At 41.1% G+C, this 21461-nt stretch overlaps 2 protein-coding genes across 3 annotated transcripts in view; one reads left to right on the top strand and one right to left on the bottom strand.

The window, feature by feature from the left end:
* CACNA2D4 (calcium voltage-gated channel auxiliary subunit alpha2delta 4) overlaps positions 1-21461 on the top strand; it is a 156265-nt gene that overhangs the window by 90927 nt on the left and 43877 nt on the right.
* The window catches only part of LRTM2 (leucine rich repeats and transmembrane domains 2), a 35793-nt gene that overhangs the window by 10032 nt on the left and 4300 nt on the right, over positions 1-21461 (bottom strand). The window contains exons 1-3 of one of the 2 annotated variants that reach the window (XM_083402347.1): positions 8194-8623; positions 5076-5229; positions 1075-1665 (exon numbers count right to left, since the gene is read on the bottom strand). In XM_083402347.1, the coding sequence (XP_083258473.1) occupies positions 1075-1665; positions 5076-5142 (658 nt within the window). In that variant the 5' untranslated portion in view covers positions 5143-5229; positions 8194-8623. Of the gene's footprint in view, positions 1-1074; positions 1666-5075; positions 5230-8193; positions 8624-21461 lie in introns of those variants that run through there. The other variant, XM_083402346.1, reaches the window with a different exon arrangement.

The following is a 21461-nucleotide window of genomic DNA, read 5'->3' as shown; positions in this document are numbered from 1 at the left end:
TACCCTAAGAGATCCTGCTACCTTTAGCCCTTTATTGCTTTCTGTTTCAACACAATGTAAGAAGAATGTCCTATACATTGCTGCTGCTTTTTTCCTGTCTACTAACACTTTATAACAATGTTTAACTTGCCCTTGGCCCAAAATCAGACTCACAAGGTGAATTGGAAAAAGAATTTGAACAACAATCAATGACATTACAGAGAGAGGGGGGGGGGGGAACTTGTCTGTATCAAAAAGGGTAGCCAACAATTAAAGCTCTTGCTTTTAGCTCAGGTTATAGTGTTTCAGCAGTTAGAAATATTTAACATTTTCCATCAGTAATAACAACACACTACAGTTAATTGACTCAAAGGTTACTGTTAATTAACACATCGTCATTGACATATATGTTGCTGAGCCATTTTTCCCCCAGATGGGAGAACTTAGATATAAAATTATGGTGGCCTGGGCGCTGGCTCTATTGAAACAGTGAAATCCCCATTGAGAGAGCAGAGGTCAAAGTCCACTGTGGGAATCTTGCACATAATTGGTAGTACTAAGGTCAAAATCCAAACTGTGCAATACAACCACTGACCTTCCCTCTGCTTTGTTTGGTGTTTAGCACCAGTGAAATTGCCTTTTCAATGAAAATATCTGAATGCATTCTGTAATTCATTTTGCATTCTAGCAACTACCCGTTCCCCTGATCTTTTTCCCACTGTAGTGATTTACAGCCAGTGAATTCGGAAACTCCAAAATGATCAGATGGTCTTGACCCCTTCCTCATCTTGATCCCTTCAATTATATCCTCTTCTGAAAGTTTGGACAACTGTCAACATTTGCAAAGAGAAATTTGGATGAGAAGATAACCTGCAACTCCAACTACAACATGCGACTTTGTAACACAATACGGCAGGATTATAATGCATAGTGACCATTCTCCATATCTGAGAATTAGAATTTAGGTCAGCCTGATCAGTCCAACTTTTCTCTCTTTTCTGTCTAGCTGCTCCTTTTCAGCCCTTTATAGCCAGGAAAGACTAGGAGTGCATAACCTTCAGTATTGAGATTTGGACCTCTCTCAGTGGTACCTACCTCTGTAAGAGAACCATTCCATCCAGTATTTAAAATCTCTCAGGTTGCAGTCACATTCCCAGGGGTTGTCCCCCACTTGCAACTGTCGCAGGCTAACTAAAGGCTCAAAGGTCACCCTGTCCAAATTCTGCAGGCGATTTGACCTGAGGGAAAGCCAACGGAGAGAGGGCAGGTCATCAAAGATGCCTGATGGGATTTGAGCAAGCCCATTGATGGAGAGGTCCAGCTGACGCAGAAGAACAGTGTTCTGCAGAAGATCTTTATCCAGGCTCCTGATGCTGTTGTTCCTCAGCTGTAGTTCAGTGAGGTTTACTAGATCTCTGAAAATGTTCTCAGGAAGTTGGTCTAAGAAGTTGTTGGAAAGATCCAGTCTCTGGAGGGCAGAGAAATTGGAAAAAGTTTGTTCTGGCAAAATGCTGAGTTGGTTGTTGAGGAAAAGGAAGGTCCTGGTATTTGTAGGAATGTCCAAGGGGATTGATGAAAGGCCCAAGCCACTGCAGTCCACCTCTAGAGTATCACTGTTGCATTTGCAAAGGGAGGGACAAGCAATGAGGGACTCTGCTGCACAGAATGAAAGCCAACAGGCAAGCACTGCAAAAGAAAAGAGGGAGAAAGAACATGTATTAAAACATCATCATTGGTAGACTGTATGCACAGTTTCACTTAAGATTTTTGCCTTCTTTTGCAGCCAGATGCAGAATGTCTTCTCTTGTCTAGTGAGAAGAATCTACCTTGTGCCTCATGCCCAGTTGCTATGACCCTATATAGGATAGCTTCTTAATAGTCTCAGTTCTCTTAATAGTCTGTGATTAGAATGATAACCAAATGAGCTTCCTCATGGATGAATCCTTGTACTGCCAGATGGGTTCCCACAGTGTGAACTTCCTTTTAGCCTTTTATGAGCTAGCAGGGCTAAGGAATAAACATTCTTACAGTATGGTGGGGGAGAAAGGTCAGCATATTCCCAGAGGGCTTTGCTGCCTGATTCCAGCGTGCTTCAATATAATAGATACAATAAAGCCAAGCATGATGGAAGAACAACTCAGAGCTAGAATAGAAAATTGCTAACTCTTTCTAAATTATCAGAATAGTTTTGCTAATATTTAATTGGACACCTTTAAGTTGTTACTTAGAAAGCAAATTATAAATTCATTGTGTTTTCTTAAGAACAGGATTTGTGGTGGACAGAGATGATTTTGACCCCAGTACAAATTTTAAGGTATTTAGCATTTTGCAGCCAATGTCCAAAGACCCTGGTTACACATGAACTACTAAAATCCATGCTACATATCTAAGACCTAAATAATGAAGCCTGAAAGAGAAACCTTGCACAATTTTCTGAAGGTCAACAAAAAAGCACTCAAAGGATGAAGTAAAGCAGGCAATACGTTTGAAAGGTGTGTTCCCCCAAAGAAAATGCCCTTCCATTTGCTTCCTTCCGTGGAATGAAAGAATCTTAAAACTAGATGGTTTTACCTGATTTAAATAACTTAAAGGTGAATAAATGTTCCCAAAGTCAGCAGCCCTTGATCTACAGTTGAAAAAAAGCATTGCAAACTGCTTTCATTTTCTAAGCACATCATACATTTTGGATTTGGGTTAAATCCAAAACCAATGAATATGCATATGGACCTGAATACTGATACCTAATTCAAGGGCTAAATCCAAATCTTATACCTGTTTCCCACACCGTCTTTGGTATTAAGTAATGTGGTATTTGTTGAACCATTTCAGGTTCCAAACAAAGTCTGTAATCTGAAGGATTCTTAATAAGTTTCTTCCTCTCAGTTAAGTGAATTGACATCTATACAGGTCCAGCAGATGCTGATTCAAGTTTCTACCCCAACTCTCCTAACAAAGGTTAAGCAATAGGCAGTGAGGGTGGGGGTGTTCTGTGGCCTCACAGCAGCCTTTCTACTAAGAAGAGGCCAGGGTCAATAGCATAGATGTTACAATGGATGCCATGAACCCAGAAAACAGATCCTGTTGGCACCAGAGTTGGTATTCTCTGTCTAGAGGTATTTAATTCCACTCAGAGTATCTCATTCTATGGATGTAGGATGATGCTTGAAAGAACAAGAGGGAAGGGAAAGTGACATGAATTGTGCAAGTGATCTTGCTTTTCTTGGATGCTTGACTGAAGTACCATATTAATTATACAGTGATATCTGTGATGATGAGAGCACATTTAGCTGCATTGTGTACAGGGAAAGGTGAGAATGTATCAGGTAAGGCTATATAGGTGACACTCTTCTATGTCTGTTTTAGCAAATGCCATCCTTTCTGCTCTAACCCCTAGTTGAGCACCTCTGGGAAACCATCATTAGTACTGCTACCCCTACCAGACATCTGGGTGCATAATTTTCTGAGAATTTTAATTTACACCACAACTCTACTACTATAATGATGGCTGAGAGAGGCAGGGGGACAATGTTACATGTTTTCCTGAAGGAAACTCCAACAATATCTACTAGGCAAAAATGTAAGGTCATGGTGTGGTTAGTTAGGGATAGAGGTATGGTTACTCAGGTCTCGAAAGGCAGTGTGCCTGTGAATGCTCAGCAGAGCAGGTAGGAATTGTTTGTCTCATGAAAAGTAGCATTAACTACTAAACAATAGTCTAAGTGAAATATTCTGCATACTGTATGATCTTATGTCAAGAAAAGGTAATGTTACTTTGTGAGATGTTCAGGACTGTAGTAAGATGATCCAGGAATATAAGATTAGGTCTGGGCTCAGTGGCGTTTAGAGTAAATAATTTATAATGGCAATCTAGGAAGCAAGGGTGTATAACAAAGGCAAGGCTCTTAGGCAAAAGGAAATAATTTCCTCTGTAAATATCATCGGCATCTTGTGTTCTGACCCCTAGTCTTTCTTTTTGGTGTGAGTCTATACCCCCTGCCTAGCTTAGCTGCATGTATCCTCATTAACAAAAATAACTCTCTTCATAACTCACTGCAGATATGGCTTTGTGGTTCCACTGGAGTACACTTAGACTGAAGTCCTATACTTGCTTATCCAGGAATAGTTCCCACTGAACTCAATGGGATTTACTTCTAAGTAGGTCTGCATAGGTTTGTGCTGTTAGCCTACCTCAAACTTCTATTGTTCCTGCTTTATCATATCCACATTTTTCAAAGCTCTGGATCTAATGCCGTAGCAGGGATTGTTCACTAAGAAGACGAACAATGTGAGCTCTTTAGTGGGAAAGAAATGTTGGTGTGTGCATGCAAATATTACACGAAACACATCAACATACCACTGCTTCCACTTTTCCCCCCTAGTGCATGGCTTAATTCAACTTCTTGAACCTCATACTGTAAGAATCATTGCAATGAGTAGTTTAATGGAATTGGGCCAATATAGGCTCCTTCACAAATGATACCATCTGGACTTTGACATTTGTAAAGCTTGTGAATATAGTTAATGTGGTCTGTAACATAGGAAAGAGCAACTTAAACTTTAAGTATAGTCCTTTGCAATCTGACTATGACAATTGAATAGCCTGGTCAACGAATGACATGACTATCATGAAGTGAAATGGTTTTGAGATGTGTATCACAGGTCCTCACATCATTAATTTTTCCCTGTGAGTGTTTGGCCTTCTCTGTACTGCAAAATAATGGGTATTATATTTTTAAGAGGGCAAAAATATTAACTTTTGTGGGTTGTTGTGATACCAACATATACAGGACTGACTGTGGGAGGTGATAAAGGTTCCTTTGCATATTGGGCATCCTTCAGGCATTAAGAGCAAGTTGGTACCCACTCTTTTACCACTCTCAAGCCTGTTCAAATCACAACCTGTAACCACTAATTATTATTATCTGCAACATGTGAAAGCACCGTTGCTTCTTCCTTTGGCATTACACTGCTTGTCATTCGTAGGGGGGGAAATCTGAGCACTACACTCACTATTGAAATAAAAACACTCTCCCATCCCCTCACTGGAGAAATAGGGGACAGCCTCCTGCTTAGCAAACAACCTGGGCAGTACTTACAGCTAGTTTTTCTCCATCTCAGGGAAAGCCTGTTGCTCCACCAGTAGCCTCCACTCAGAGACAGCATGATGGTTACTGTTTTCCCCGTGGTGTCTTGTGCCTGCCAGCCAGGCTGGCACACTTTCTTGCAGGAATGAACAGCAGTCTGATGAATCTAGAAGGTAAAAGCAGAACAAAAGAGCACATGGCTATCAGGGGTCTAACAGAATCATATATAGGTCTGGGAGAAACCTCACTGAAATTAACTGGCTTTACTATCAGGCAAGGTGAGACATCTTTAGTAAAAAATTTTAAATAAAAAAATAAATAAAATAAAATGTGCTCACTGAGGATTGGCAGAGGGAAAAGCATCTCCAAAATTCTGCTAGGTATGTGTAGGGAAGTTGGAGCAATTTTTCTGGGAAATCTGAATGCTCAGAGTAGGCATGGTGCCATCTTGGAAGTGCTTCTCAGCTGCTGGTGAAGGGGAAGGCCAAAAAGATGAGATGAGGTGGCTGGCAGGGGAGTGTAGAAAAAAGGCTGAAAGAACTCTGCCAACCCATAGATATAAGAAAACCACATTTTAATGGACCTTAATCAGAAAGCAATATTAGATAATGAACAAGGATTGTTCATTGCTTTGAAATTGGCTATATCAGTGCAGGTGTACTGGAGTTTTTTAGCAGAGAAATGCATAAAGGTAGATGGGAGGTGTTTAAATTGCATCATTAATTACTAATCACATAACAAATGATATCCAATTTGTGTGTCCACACACATAAAGTGCAATGAATTGCATTTACGAAATATTGCAGTTTTGATAGCAGAAAAAATGCAATGTTGCTACAACAAAAGAGTAAACTTGAGGGAAGATGTGCAGATTATGTGCAACAAACAAGAAACAATTATGGAGGAACTTGCACAAAAAGGCCTGAAGTAGCCTCTTTCCACTCCATGTCTGGCAGTATTGATTCGATGCAATCCCTCTTCTGCTCTGTGGGGAAAAACATTGCTCCCTCTAGGAAACTCTTGAATCCTCCCTGTGCCTGCTTTACATGTTTCCTGTGTGTGTTAAGTTCAGAGCAGAACTAATAAATCACACATGGAACTGCTTGTTGGAGGTTCCTTGCTAGCTAGGTTGAGGACATCCTCCTAATCATCACCCCACTTTCCCCACTGCAAATGCTGTCTGATGCCCACACATCCCTAAGACATATAAACATTCCCAATTAATAAATGGTACCATCATGGCTAAATGTAGTAGAAATACATTGTATAGAGTCATGGTTGCCTCAGTTAGTTTGCAACAAGAGGAATCCCAGTGCCAGTTTTAAGCCTGTTCAGAAGCTAAATCTTCTGACCTGAACATCCCGCCTCCAATCCCAGATGTGTGTAACTTCTCACTGGCGAGAGGAAGCCATTCTTCATGTGCTTAGAGACACCCTAGAAGCTGGTTCACAGTGCAGTTCAGTGGTAGAGCATATGCTTTGCATGTAAAAGGTTCCAGGTTCAAACCCTGGCATTTCCAGGTGGGACTGTGAAAGACTCCTCTCTGGAACCTTGTGGCCAGTAAGTGTAGATGACAATGAGATAGATGGAGAGCGGTCTGGTGGTATACATTTCCTGTGCTCACCATCTGATGACCACAGCATCAAGTGATGACATGCATGTGTGACTTGGGCTGTTGAAGGTTTAACATCACAGACCTTTCATGCCACTTCATATACAATGCTGTTAAATAGTTCAGATAGTCATCTGATTTTCAGGTGTATGAGCATAGCTGTCAACATTTTCCTTTTTTTAAGGGGAATTCCCTTATTCCGAATAGGATTCCTCTCAAGAAAAGGGGAAAGTTGACAGCTATGATCAAGAGATGCACATGCACAGGCTTGTGCGAACCAGTGCTAGGATTACTTTATTCAATCCAAGGCTACTTCACATGTCCCCAGCATTAGGAAGAAGTTGGAAGACTAGACCTGGTGAACCGCAAATGTATCGCCTAGCCTACCAATTTCTGTGTAGTCAGCTGTGGTGCTGCACTGAAATCAGGGCTTCAGAACCCACTGGGAGAAAATAAGTACATAAAATGCATACAGTCATGCCCCTAGGGACATGCTTGGAGCTCTTTTGTGCCGCTAAGCTTCCCTTCCCCCTCATCCCTTCTGGGTGACAAAGCGGGGGAGATGCCTGCAACAGGAGTTCCCATCTCCAATTTTGAGGGGAGAGTGCTGGTGGTTTATACAGATTTAATTTTGCAGCAGCTGAAGAGCAAACAAATGAAAGCAGAGGTATGGGGGGGTTGCAGGAATTACATTTTAATCTAAAGGAAGTGTCTGTATGTCAGAGGAGGTGAGCATCCTAATTAGAAACCCCCAAGATAATCAGTTTTATCCCCTGGTGATTATAATGAGCCACCATGACAACAGGTTCTCCCCTTGCCCTTTAGCTACCAAAGGCAGGGGCAGGAGGGGTCACTGTTTCTGGGAAGCGTCATTTACCGCTCCTCCTGCTGCTTTTTCAGATTTATTCAGGGGGAAGCTTTGCAGCCCACCCACTATTGGCTCAGAAAGGGCGAGAATGCCCACTAAAATCCGGCTTCTCCTCCCTCCTCCCTCTTTTCCCAGTTCCTCCCTGCCTGCTCTTGGAAAATGTTATGTCTCCCTTTTGGCTTTATTTTTAGATTTGTATAATGTGCCCGAAGCTCAGTCCATGTCCATCATTTTCCTTCCCTCCTCCCTCCCCTCATTCATTTATTTTGATGGGCAATCAAATCCTCCCAAAGGCTCTTAAAATCACACGGCACAGAGGGCGAGAGGATTTGGTGTGATTCGTGAAAGCTGTTGAGAGAGATAATCTGACACGAGGATGCCGAGGTGAAAGATATTAAGAGCGTTTACAAAATATCTGCCTGCCCCCCCACCCCACAAAACACACACACAAACCACCTTCCAAAAAAGAGAGAGAGAGAGAGTTGGAATCTCTCTTTGCACTTCCTTGCAAAAGGGAAAGCCTCAAACCCCTTTGCGCCTGCCAGAGCTCAGGGCTCCCACCCCAGTGCTTTTAACCAGCCGCTGGAGCATCCTCTGGATATATTCCTTCCCTCTCCCCCTTTTTGCCAAGACACAGCAGGAGCACTTACCTGGAGATGCTCTGCTTATCAGCCTGGGCTCTGGCCAAATTCCACCTTCTTTCCTCTCTTTCTCTGCCTCCTTGACTCCCAGCAAAGAGGTTTGCTCCTCTCCGAGTCTGTGTCCTATTTAACTCCCCTACCCCACAGGAACCAGCAGCAGAGTTAAGCTGACAGCCACAGAGACTTAGCAGGCTGCGCTGGATGGCTGGGCTGGAGAGTTGATCAGTTTCAAATCCTGTTGTGGAATGATCCTGTCCTTCCCTCCCTGAGGTATTAGGAACTGCCTGCCACTCTCTTTGCCTCTCTCATTCCCACCCCCATCGCTCAGCCTGGTTTTGCTCTACAGCTGCTGCTCTGAAGTTATCAACAATCCACCTGTACGGCTGGGCTCAAGTACAACCAAAGAGACGTACACCTTTCAAAAGGACAACTTAACAATGCTGCTACCTGATTGTGCTGAGGACGGGAGGGCAGAAAACATATTTCTTAAAGAAAGAAAGAAAAAAGAAGCACTTGAGCTTGCCTGGGAGCCATGCCAGTCTTTAACCTGAAAACTCTTTCCCTGACTCCTATGTAAATTGCCTGTTGTTCTTACTTAGGGCTGGTTTGCACATATCCACCTTTCTTGCAGCATCGTGATGGCTTGTCTGTGTGAATGGGCTGTCACAGATCACACATCTCGGTTGCATCCTTCCTATTACCCACACAACACCTTGAACACAATGTTTTTCTTTGGAATGTCAGTTCACACAGCTAATATTTATCAGTCAAGTGCAAAAACAAAAAACAAAAAAAACAGGTGATGTGCAGGAATTGAAGAAAAGGCATTTTGCATGTTTACTGAGGCACTGTTCTTACTTCATATGCCCCAAGGCTGTGTACTAGCATTAAATACGGGTTCCAGAGCTAAGGTCTGATGAATCTTGGCTCAAATTAAGCCACGTGGAGAGCTTTAGCTGCCCCCCCCCCAGCCACTGAACCCTGAAATCTGTGTTCAATGCCATGACCTAGATGGAAATCTATGAAGAAATAACAGCAAAGAAGTTGCTTCTGAGCATGTGCAAAGTGCATTTCCTATACCTTTGAATCATCACAAAAGTCATCACATTCTTTCTCTTTCCCCCTCCCTCCCTCCCTCCCTCCCTCCCTCCCTCCCTCTTTCCATATGTGTGGGCATCCCTGTGTGTGCTTCTAGATTAGAGGATTTGACCAATTTGAGTACCATCCCCTTTTAAGAAACTTTTTCCTGAAAGAGGCTGCCTTTAAAAAAAAAAATGTTAAGATCTATTTCAACATCAAGATTAACTACAACAGAAACATTTTCTGGAACGCATTATACATAATTAGCAATCATTTGGGAATGATAATATTCCCTTATTTTAATTAATAGACTCTTACATCCATCATCAATTTCATCTATTACTCATGATTACTATTATTATACTACTTTGAAAAAGTCTGCATGTAGAGTTAATAGATCATATCCTCACCATATATTTAAAGCACTTTTAAAGTACATGATTTTCACCAAAGAATCCTGGGAAATGTAGTTGCTAAGGTCCTTGGAATTGTAGCTCTCAGAAGGGTAAAATCAGGCAAAATATAACCAATATTATTATTTTTTATTAGTCTGAGAAGTAATTGTGCTTTGGTTTGGGAGTTAAAGATCTATTTAATATTCTTGTTTTACCAACATCATTCAGACGCCTCATCAAAATGTATCTATTGGAAGAAAAATACCTTTAATTATTTTAGTTGTTTCTTTCCAGAAACCTAGAGTCTTTGTGCTCTTAACAATAGCATAAGAGAGAGAAATTCAACAAGCACACCCTTTTTCTAGATCAGTGAGGGAAACTGTGTCTGTTGAATTCCTGCTCATCTCACAAACTGAAGGCAAGTTGGGATAGCTGACATGATACCCTCCAGATGATGTTGCATTTAAAGTCTCATTAGCCCCAGCCAGCATGGTCAATGGTCAGGGCTAATGGGAGGGCATCATGTTCACTCCCTATGAGTTAAAAGGAACAGATCCATTGTCAGAGAAAAAATGAGAGGTAGCAATTCTAGTCCTCACCCTAAAGCATCTTCTGTACCACTGCTCTTCGGTTTGTGGGTCAGGAGGGACCCACAAGTGTGTCATGAGCAACTTGATCTCGGGTGGGTCACAGCAGAATCATAACCGCCGTTTTCTTTTTTTCTGTATGGGATTTTTGTAAGGAAAAGTGGGGGACAATGCATAAAAGAGGATTGCAGCAGGTACACCTTGGTCGCATTTACAATGCATATTGCATTTACCAAGATTTCCTTTTCTATACTTTCCTGATACCTGGCAAATGAGAAGCAAGCACAGGAAGATGAATATGTATGATTAGAGAACTAGGTCCCATGTTGTAAGTTTCAGTTAAAGATGGGTCTTGGGTTTGAAAAGGACTGCTACTCTTCATAATTCTCCTCTCCCTTTGGGGAAGGACTGTGGTTCAGTGGTAAAGCATCTCCTTTGCAAGCTGAAGGTCCCATGTTCAATCCTTGGTGTTTCCAAGTCTTAGTGTATATAGCAAGGGTGGCCAACTCCCAGGATCACCCCCATTTTGGGGGGTTCAGGTCAAAGTTGTTGAGCTTCTTTTTTTAGGAAGGAAAGCCCTGTTTTGGGTGGTTCAGGTCAACATTTAGGGGAGCCAAGGTTGTTGAGCTTCTTTGGGGGGAGCCAGTGATCTACCACAGACATCCGGTGATCTACCGGTAGATCACAATCTACCTGTTGGACATGCCTGGTATATAGTATTGAGTTAGATGGACCAATGGTCTGAATCACTATAAGGCAGCTTCCCATGTTCCTGTGTTCGCTGGTGTGGGTTTTCAGATTAAACCCCGCAGAGCATGTGGTAAAGTACATCTGACCCTCTTTGGGATTTGAATGTCTAGATTAGATATTAGGTTCTGATAAATCAAAGCTAACGCTGCTGCTGCTGTTATTTATTAATCACCTTCCACATATATGTCTCAAGGTGATGTATAAAATATAAGCAAAAAGGGAGAGCAAAATAATTATAAACATCACAGAAAATAACAGCAGTCTTTTTTATAAAAAAAAATCCCACAAATAAACATGCAAATAGACGCCCCTGGCAGCATGAATTACACACTCCAAAACGTGGGATTGTGGCTTTAAAGCCCTAACCTGTTTTGCTATCTCAAATGGTTGAGCATGTAGTTAAGTATTACTGTGCAGTGACATTTAAGTGTGTAGTCACATGTCCCTGAACAGACACAGGGTATCAATCTGGAAAAAGTTAGGTACAGCGTAAGACTGAAATCATAAACATCTTATGCAGAAGTACCCTCCCTTAAAAGAAATGGGATTTATTTCTGAATAAATGAACTCGGCTTAGATTTATCTGTGTGGGCATAGGTGTGTGTGGAGCCCAGTAGTGGAGTGGGGTGGAGCCCTGGGTTTAAACGAATAGATCTGCTGTAGTAATATGCATTTTAAACCCTCATGAAGGTTCATATTAGCAATTGAGATAGGTTTTTCATTATCTTAATTGTATTATCCTTTACAAAATGTGCTTTCAATGTGTGCATGTCAGCAGGCTCTCTATATAATCCATGCCTGTTTGCAAACATATGCGTTTATAACACATGCACAAACTTTCCTCCACATATTTCTATCAGTATAATGTAATGTCTATATTTGTCAACACTGATATCATAATCTTCACTTATTCTAGTTTCTGTGCTTCATCATATCTAGTCTCTGGACTCTCTCTGGATTCCTCTTTCCTGAATATAAAAATGGTCAGATCACTTTGACCTGTGGTTTGTCTTAGCACAGCATATTTGAATTTTGGCTGCCAAGTGTATTAAAAAGTCAACTCCACTCCTTTCCTCTCAGTCTCAACAATTTTAGATATTAGAGATATTCAAAATGTTAGGTTGGCTGCTGTGGGCACCCTAGCTAATAACTGTTCACATTTGTGTCCTTCATGAATTCCTAGAGTCATCAATCATTCCCAGTTACATTATTGACCTCTACTGCCTCTGGTTTTGCAAGTAAACTTTGTTCTCTGTGTTAGTGTTCCATTTTCAATTATTAAAAATAAACATATTGAAAATATTTTACAGTTTTTAACCTTTTGTGCCCTTGCAATATCTCCATTGGGTAAATCTCTCCCATTGTCTGATCCAGTGAGCCTATAAACCTTCAGGGATTTACACACAAGCTGAAGTGCAAATCAGTTTGATACACACACACACACACGCGCGCGCACACACACACACACACACACACACGTATTGCTCTGCCAAACGTATTGCTCTGATTGCCTTTGGACCACATCAGCGAGGCCGAGAGGTGGGTCCAGGGCCATTACACACACTGCCCAGGAAACATGATGGAATAGAATGACAAATGGCAAAATGGACCCTGACAAAGAACCAGGCTTTATCCACCTCAACTCTGGAGCAATGTTATGTCAGGGCTTCAGAGACATTGTGGGGAAATTAAAATGAAGCCACTCAGAGGAGTGTTGAGTTCAAGTGGCTACAGACAGCATTTTTAGTCAGTGGCTAGGTAAACAGCCGTCCTGAGGGCTCAGGCCATTGGCAACTGCCCAACAGCATTAATTGTGTCTAAGCATTGGTATTCGATTATTGGATCATGATCTAGATTCTATGTGTGCTACCTGGTGCTAGTTTAGGACATCAGCTTGTCTAGAGCCCTCTCTTTCATTTTTTTAAATATAACATATCCTTCTCATTCCAAAGAGGAGGAAATGTGCAGATAGCATTCTGTCCAATATAAGAATAATGTTCTCTTCTGCCTTGCAGCCAGCAAGAGGAAACTACTGTTTAGGGAAGTTTTAAATGTTTGATGTTTTGTTGTTGCTGTTGTGGTTGTTATTTATTAATAATATTCTGTTGGGAGCCGCCCAGAGTGGCTGGGGAAACCCAGCCAGATGGGCGGGGTATAAATAATAAGTTGTTGTTGTTGTAGTTGTTGTTGTTACTGTTGTGATAGACATCAATTGACCAGTGGGGAAGCAGAGCTGAATCATGGTGGAAAACAATGTGATTTGAAATAAAATTCTCCTAGAGTAGCAATATATTCCCATAATTAAAACTACTCAGTATCCCTTTCTCCATCTCTGATCATTGACTGTACTGATTGAGGCTGATGCGTGTTTTAGTCCAGAACACATGGAGGGCACCAAGTTGGGGAAGATAGAGATTTTGGTTCAGAAAGGTGGGACTGTTCAATAGGTAGTGGCGTCCTTGTGGTCCAAAATTTCCTACAAGGAATCAGTCCAATGTGTTAGGCTTCTTTATGCCCCTTCCAGATTTATGTGCTACACTTTCAATATTTCAAGTGTGTGGAAATAAGTAATATAGTCTGGTCCCCGTCCCCATTGACCCGTGCAGTATTTTATATTGTGGTCCAGTCTAAAGAATATGGCCAAGGATAATTTAAAACCTTTGTGATAGGGTTAAGATTCGCACTTCTCTTGCTTGTATGATATATGTTTCTCTGGTGGAGCTTGTGGGATGTGTTGCATGCAGCACAATTGGTGGAATGATTGGGATATGGATGGACAACTAGAAAAGAGGTACATAGTTCATTTTAAAATCCAAGTCAAAGTATCTGGTTTGTAATTATTTTGAAGGCTGACTGAAATCTGTTACTCCGTACTACATGTGTATGCAATTACAACCGACTTTTTACTCTGCTAATTATGAAGCCATCACATTTCCTCCTGACCAAGGCTATGCTTTACAAACACAGGGCTCATCCACACTTAGATTTTGCCCCACACTTTCTAGGTACAGGTTTGTTCTTTAAAGCTTCATATCTGAGCACTCCCCCCCCCCCCGACCCATTGCTTTCCCCAGGAAAACTTGCAATTTAACGCTGAATCAGAACAAATGGCAATTCAGGTTATCTGTGGATTGCTGTTTGTTCCGATTTAGCAGTAAAGAGTGGGACTTTACAGGGAAAGTGCTCCCCCCCCCCCCGGAAAAAACACACACTCTGACACAGAGCTTTAAAAAGTGGACCTATGCCTAGAAATGTGGCACAAAAGGAAGTCTGGATGGTTCCTAAAGAGAGATGGCTTTGTTTTTGGGGCATAACTGCAGAAGGGTCATGATTTAGGAGGGCAGTGAATAAGCTAAAATGGTCACATTTTCTCCTTTTGCGTGACTGAGGAGCAGGTGCATGTACTGTTGAAGCAGCAGAAGCAGGGGACAGTAGGACACAGAAGCCTGCCATGTCTGTCCCCAGCAGAATTTGTTGGGCTCTCAGACTCAGAAAGGAAATGGAGGCAGAACAAATGAGAAAGACCACTCTTTCGTGGCATGAGCCAACTTCCCCAGTTTTTGCAGCATGTGCCAGGAGCAAATGCACAACTATTAGAGGAAAATGCTTTGCATAATTAGCTAGCAGTTTGCATAATGTGCAAGTTAGGCTTTCCAGATTTGGGGGGCTGGGGTGCAGCAACCCCAAGTATATCATCTCGCATTAAAGGGTACATGAATGGTGGGTTCCATTTGGCATGGTGGATCATAAGTTCTGCAGGCCTGGCTTAGTTGCATCAGTTGCTTGCTGCGGAAGCGTAGCAGTCACCGTGACAGTTCTAGTGCTAATGCAGAATTTGTTTTCCATAATACTGGGCTCTGTGAAGTTGCTGCTTGGCTTGTATTTTGAAAAGCATCACTGAAATACTTTGATTACCTTGTTTCTGGGCAAGGCCATTCCATTCATGTGGTCTTACCCTAACCTGTTCCAATGAGAGGTGTAATACGTCATGAATAGGCAAAGCAACATGATGTAGTACCCACTAGTATTGTTTAATATGAGCTATTTGGGGGGACTATTTAAGGTTTATTAATGTCCAGCCTCCTCACTTGTCCCTCAAGCTTTGGGCAGTTTACAATTTAAAGCTAATGGGTATTTAAATAAAAACTGATAAGCTTTAATGTCTAGCTTCCTGTCCTGTCCTTCAGGCTTGAGGCAATTTATAACTAATAAGCATTCTTATAAAACCAGGCTACTCTTTAAAAATTATCCTTAAACAAAGTGTATTAATGCTCATTAAATTGTTAAGTGTCCCAAGACTGAGGCATTGGAAAGGAGACTAGACTTTTTAAAAAAATAAATATTACCTTCCTATTTTTGGAAAGGGGCCACTTAATATGAGCTCCAAGCCAGGAAGTCCCTAGTTCAAAACTCACCTCAGCCTCAAACTCTCTAGGTGGCCTTAAGTGAGGCACCATTTTCTCAGCCCTTATTTGTAATATGTGGATAACAGTACTGGTTTACCTTACAGGGTTATTGTAAAGACTGCTGAGAAAATATAGCTGAAGCACTTTAATGCACTATATCAGTGCTGTTGGCAATACTCAAGCAACAAGCCAGTGATGAGATCAGGCCCAGTGTTAAGCACCCAGTATACCTGAGCAGCGGCAAGAGTCCACATGTCCTGGAAGAGTCCACCATTCCTCCCCTCCCCTTTCCCACCATCAGTTGGGTCCCCCTAGGAGCTTTGTGCTGGCACTGGCAGTGCCATGCAGGTGACAACACTGTTGGTGAGTGTGATGGCAAAACCTACCTATGAACTAGCCAGAATCCATGGAAAAATCTCTTGTGATGCTTTCAACAAAGCTATAAGTCATTCCCAGATGTTCTTCCAAATGAATGAAGATGCAGAATCTGCCAGAGAAACTGTTTGTTGTGAGTTGCATTCCCAGTTCCGCTCCCAGGGGAATGCTTGAAGGAAGGAAGTTTCTGATCCGTTCTACCTTTGAATTAACAGTCCATATGCTCATGTTAAGCATGAACATCATCATTAGCTCAGTAAACCATTGCGCTAAGGCATTTAATTAGAAATGACAATCCTCACCATATCAAGCATTTCTACAGTCTTCTAAAAATTACATCTAAGTTCATGCCATAATTTGAGCCAGAGCTCACTCTGAGACTTTTTTGGCGCCAGCTCTCAGTTGTGGAACATATGATTGCGTATTAACTCTTGGTTTATGCCACTCTATAACCCTTTGGCATTAAGGGTCAGGTTTAAAGAAGTAGAAAGTAGAATACAAATGATTTAAGATTTGACATGGCAATTCATTTTTAGGGCCTCTGATTTGAGTGTTCAGCCTGACACCTCCAATATTTAACTCCCCTAAGCAATTGCAATTCCATGGTCATCATATGGATTATTGAATAACTGAGTAACTGACTGGGTGGATTATTGATCCTGTTTTAGTGAAGTCCTCAGAATGGCTCAAAATTTTAATGAATTGCAATTAATACATTAAAAGCAATACACTCAAAACCAAGCAAACTATAAACAGACCACCTGGGGCAAGAGAGAGCAGCTGGTGTTTTTTGTGTCTGCTTCCCTCTCTCTATTGCTTATTTTAAAATTTAATTTATATCCTACCCTTCTTCCCAGAGGTGCCCATGGTGAGAAACACTAATGTGATAAAACAGTTCAAATGTCTAAAAATACCTAAAAGCAATTCCAATGTAGATGGAGACCAGGAAAGATTTCCATCTAAAAGGTTTGTTGAAAGAGGAAAGACTTCAGTTGGTGCCAACAAGACAACAGAAATGACACTAATCCTTCCCATAGTGCCTTACTACTGATTTACAAAATCTTGCCATTCAAGACTTGTCATTCCCTCCTTGAAACCCAACCAGAGCAGTGATGAGGAAATATTGGAGGTATCTAAGATCAGAAAAATAAGTCAGATCAGTTGCAATGTGGAGTCTTGAGAGTCTTCCAGACTTAAGTTGAAAATCAGTGTCCATTTGAAGTCTTCTTGTTTTACACTGGGCTCCTCCAGGTTACTTGTTTATTGAGTTTTCATCTTGATTTGCTTGTACAAAGCTTGCATGAAAATTAGATTATAACCTGTCTTTATTGAACTTTTATTCTTATTTGTTCTTGAGAACACTGTGTGACAATGAGCCTTCATCCTGCATTCATCATCATTTCTTTACGCAGTGTTTATACATCTTCCTATTAATAATTTGTTCATTCTACATTTCAGTGCATTCTTTTTAAAAGTGGATTTCTTACACTAGGGCAACAGAACGGCTTGATCGCTTTAATAGCACAAGACTAAACTTCCCGGTATGCATTTAAATCCCAGTCCACAATAGTGTCAGTCTGGAGGCATCCCCTGCTTCCACTGTTATCTAAACTCTCTCCAAGAAGTAGCCTGCTGAAATGTACTCCCCAAGGCATATAAAAGGCTGGTTACAACTGTTTGTCATCTGAAACTCTTTTTCAAGATATAGGGATTCCGATTCCAGAGATTCCCAGGCTTTTTCAAAATGGTGGCCATCACAGCTCCTGAAGAGTAATGGTGACAAAGAAGCATTTACCAGGGCGAAAAGGACTAATCCAGTGTGCTGTGATGGATGGTGGGTGAGTCAGATTGGGAATAACAGATTCTGTTGTGACTGAAACCCAGAGTAACAGGACAGCACTAATTCTAAGCGCTAGCATAGAGCACATGTATATATTGTTTAGTAGAACAGAGGCAGCTGAGTTGGACAAGTTACTGCTTGCCTTCCTGTTCAGTGCAGAGAAATACAATTCTCTCCATCCCTAATATGGAGAAAAAAATAATACCCAATGTGAATCAGGGTGAGGGATTCCATATGAGATTGGAGAAACCGTTTTCAGTTCTAGCCAGGAACAGTTGCATGTGGGTGGCAGCTTATCACCAGCCTTGCCAATTTTAATCCAAATCCCAATTTTTGTCTCTCTCAGCTGCAGAGGAAAAGGTCTTCTCCATAGGCACTTTAATTTTCTGCAGAGGTTAATCATATAGTCAGTAGTGGCTCAGGGATTTAATCCCCCCTTGTTTAGCCCCTTGACAGAAGGTTTGTGTCCATTCTGAGGTCAGCAGAAGTGACGGAGAGATCAGCTTTCTTTGCACAGCACACTCTCTATATTTGCCCATGAATTTATTTGGGAGACTTTGAGCACATGCAATTCCTTCCCCCATTTCTTCCTTTGGGGGATGAGGTGGCCTTGCATGTTGCAGTTAGGAGAAAGGGCTGTCGCTTGGGAACCCCAGCTCTGGTTATATCATTTCCCCACATAATTGTACTAAATTCTCAGCTTTGCAAATGCTAAGAGGCTTTTCTTTAGTTTAGTGCTATGTGTAACAAAAACGGGGTGGGGGGGAATAGGAAGAATGTGGTGAAATGACATTTAATTGTGGCTTTCAGATTATGACACCTATGAGAAGAAATAAGCCTCAGGAACTCTGAAAGTAACGGTCTACCATTTACTGGTGCTTTCTTCTGTTTTAGATAAAATTATTTGAGCAATGTAAAGCAAGTGAGATGAAACATTTATTGGACCAACAAGTGTTTAAAATACGATGTTCTGTTTTTTGGCTGGATATCTGAGGTGGAGTAGGGGAAGACAGGGAGATTTCTGTGCCATGACTTCAGCCCATCTTATTCCATGACTTTGCAGAATTTTTTCCAGCTCCCAAAATTGAGTGAGAATGTTAGAACTGACAAGTGCTGAAAAGTTGCAATGGATGAAAATTTCAGTCTCACTTGTATTGCTACAATTCAACATTTATTTATCACAGACTTTTGCTCTTGACTGCATAGAATATAAAAAGTAATATGACCCCAGCTTATAGGACTTGCACTAGCTGTAATTCAACAGTTTTCTTTAAGTAACTGTGTAAGTAACATAGCCAGTGTGTGGGAGTACAGAAATTGTAGGATTGGAAGGTACATCAAGGGTCATCTAGTCCAACCCCCTGGGGATTGGAATTTTGGGGTCCTTTGACAAGGCATGCTACAACTGCCCCACTGAGACTGCATCCAGATGGTGGTGGTAGGTCTGCCACGGGGCGCATTGCAGGAAATTGGTCTTCAAATGTACATCAGGAGTACACTTATTGTTCATGAAGACAAGGACAGATTTAAAGAAGGAGCAGTGTGAGAAAAGGGAGAGATGGTTCAAGCAGTGCCTAAATCTGGGCTTCAACTTTGATATAAGATTTTAGATTAAAATGCTTTAGCCCTTCCTTTTTGTTGCCTGGTGTTCAGTCTACTAGACCACACCTTTGCCCTGTGGCACATTTGTTGTTTAGAAAACTCCTGCTGCGACTTCTGGCACTGTGTCTGAGCTTGGAGGCAAATAAGCAGATTTCCATGACAACACCTGCCTGTTCTTATTAAATCATACAGGGGGCCAAGCAATTCCAGAGTCAGAAAAGCTTCATATAACTGTTCCCTTTATGCATGTGGCATTTCATGCTAGCATACCTCCAGTGTGCGGTGCAATACATAAAGAACACTGACTGCTGTGCAGAACAGAAAGGCATAGATGGCAGAATGAGATGGCATAGATAGGAGTAGAAATGGCATGTGGCTATGTGTGGACCCTTTCTGTAGTAGATATGAAAGTGTGGTTTTTAAATCAGGGAACAAATGAATATTTATTATGTACCATAAGTCATCACAGCAAGAAAGGGAATATGAATCAGAAAGTGGTGGTGACCCAATATGAGCCTTGGGAAAAACAAGACTTCCAACCCCCATTCCCAACAAATATTCTGACTGCATTGCTTCTGAATTCTGATTTGAAACTCGGGCAGCCATTCTGAAATATGACATAGTACTTATGAGGAATCCACTTATCCTTAAACAAAAAAGCATTAAATATATCCATATTCTTTCAAATTTCTCACGTCTATTTACATGGATTCTTGAAATATTTTGACCACTTTCTTGCACCAAACAAACAATTATTGTGACATTTTAGGTTTTTCACACCAATCCATTTTCATTCTCCCAAGCAAAGCACTTATCTGTCTTTAGACTACAGAACCCATGCTGTACAATCACAAGAAAACTGTTGATGTGTACAGCCTATTGTTTATGCTGATTTAAAACAGCACAAAGCATGATGCAATAGGCCACTAAAACCTTTAGAGTTTTTCCATAGTGCTGTATTATCACTAGCCCCTACCCTGAAACAGTCTTGTGATAGGCCATTCTTTATTACCTGCAACCTCATATCTTGTACCTTGGGAACTCCAAGAAAGCAAACAATCATAGCAGTTCTTAAACTGGTGGTTAAAATAATGCAGTTCTGAAAAATTCAGTCTGACATCTTGATCCAATTGTATCCAAACATAGAAGAAAACCTTCTCCTTGGTCTCAGGAACTACCATGCAAAATTTGGTTGTGATATCTTGACAGGTGTCCAGATACAAACAAACAACTTTCCGAAATGTGTATTAGATTTGTTTATTTATTTTACAACTTCATGAACTGCTTCACAGCCTGAAGTCATCAAAGTGGCATACAACAAGATAAAAATGAAATGCAACACATACAAAACCTGCAAGTTCTATTAAAAAAAAACAAAACCATTTCCATAAACTCTAAAGCAATACAACAATTTCTACAAAGTCTAAAAACAATACAACAATTTCTACAGATCTAAACTTAATGTTTGATAAGTGATTGGGTCACATAAAGCTTTCTTAAACAAAATTGTCCTCAGTATATGAATAAACATCATGATGCCAAAGTGCTAGTCACTAATCCTACATCATGCATGGTTGGAAGACTTGCTGCCAGGAAGATTTTGAGGGAGGGAAGGAAGGGAATCTCAGTCAACATAGAATCATAGCACTGGAGAAAGATAGCATCAACCTCCCACAAAAATAAATATAATCAATTTTTTAAAGCAAATGGCCACAAAATGGTAGGGCTATGAGGAAGGAGCTGGTATTCACCTTTTTGAAAAAGAGATAAAAGCTCACACATTTGAGTGAGGCCATGTGGGAGCAATTAAATTCTTGATAATTAAACACTCTAAAATGGTGCAGATACTGGTGCGGTGGCTAGGAAACAGTTGTGTTCCACAAAGCATTCATAAATCTGGTGAGTGTGCTAGCAGGGGTGTGTGTTAAACATAACATTTTCCAATGACAGAGTTGCAATTTAAATATCCCTGTAAGCAGAAATGCATCATTAAAAGGATACATGGCTTCTGCATATTTGAGGGGCAGCTGTACAATTTTTTCCCTACCAAAAATTACAAGAGAAAAAGGCCCAAATGGTTCTTTCTTACATATGTCACTTTCATTCCTGGGAGCAGAACAATGAGAATCTTGACACTTTGAAAGCTTTCTGGTTTATCAATCCTTAATTCCAGAACGCTTCACCCTAGTCCAATTGGCCTCACTTTTCCTGTCCCCCATCTGATCAGAGTTATCATCATATG

Source organism: Podarcis tiliguerta, assembly GCF_965153285.1.
Source record: "Podarcis tiliguerta genome assembly, chromosome: 10".
NCBI classification, from domain to species: Eukaryota; Metazoa; Chordata; class Lepidosauria; order Squamata; family Lacertidae; genus Podarcis; species Podarcis tiliguerta.
The sequence above is the reverse complement of the archived record's forward strand: the minus strand, read 5'-3'. Positions and strand labels throughout refer to the sequence as shown.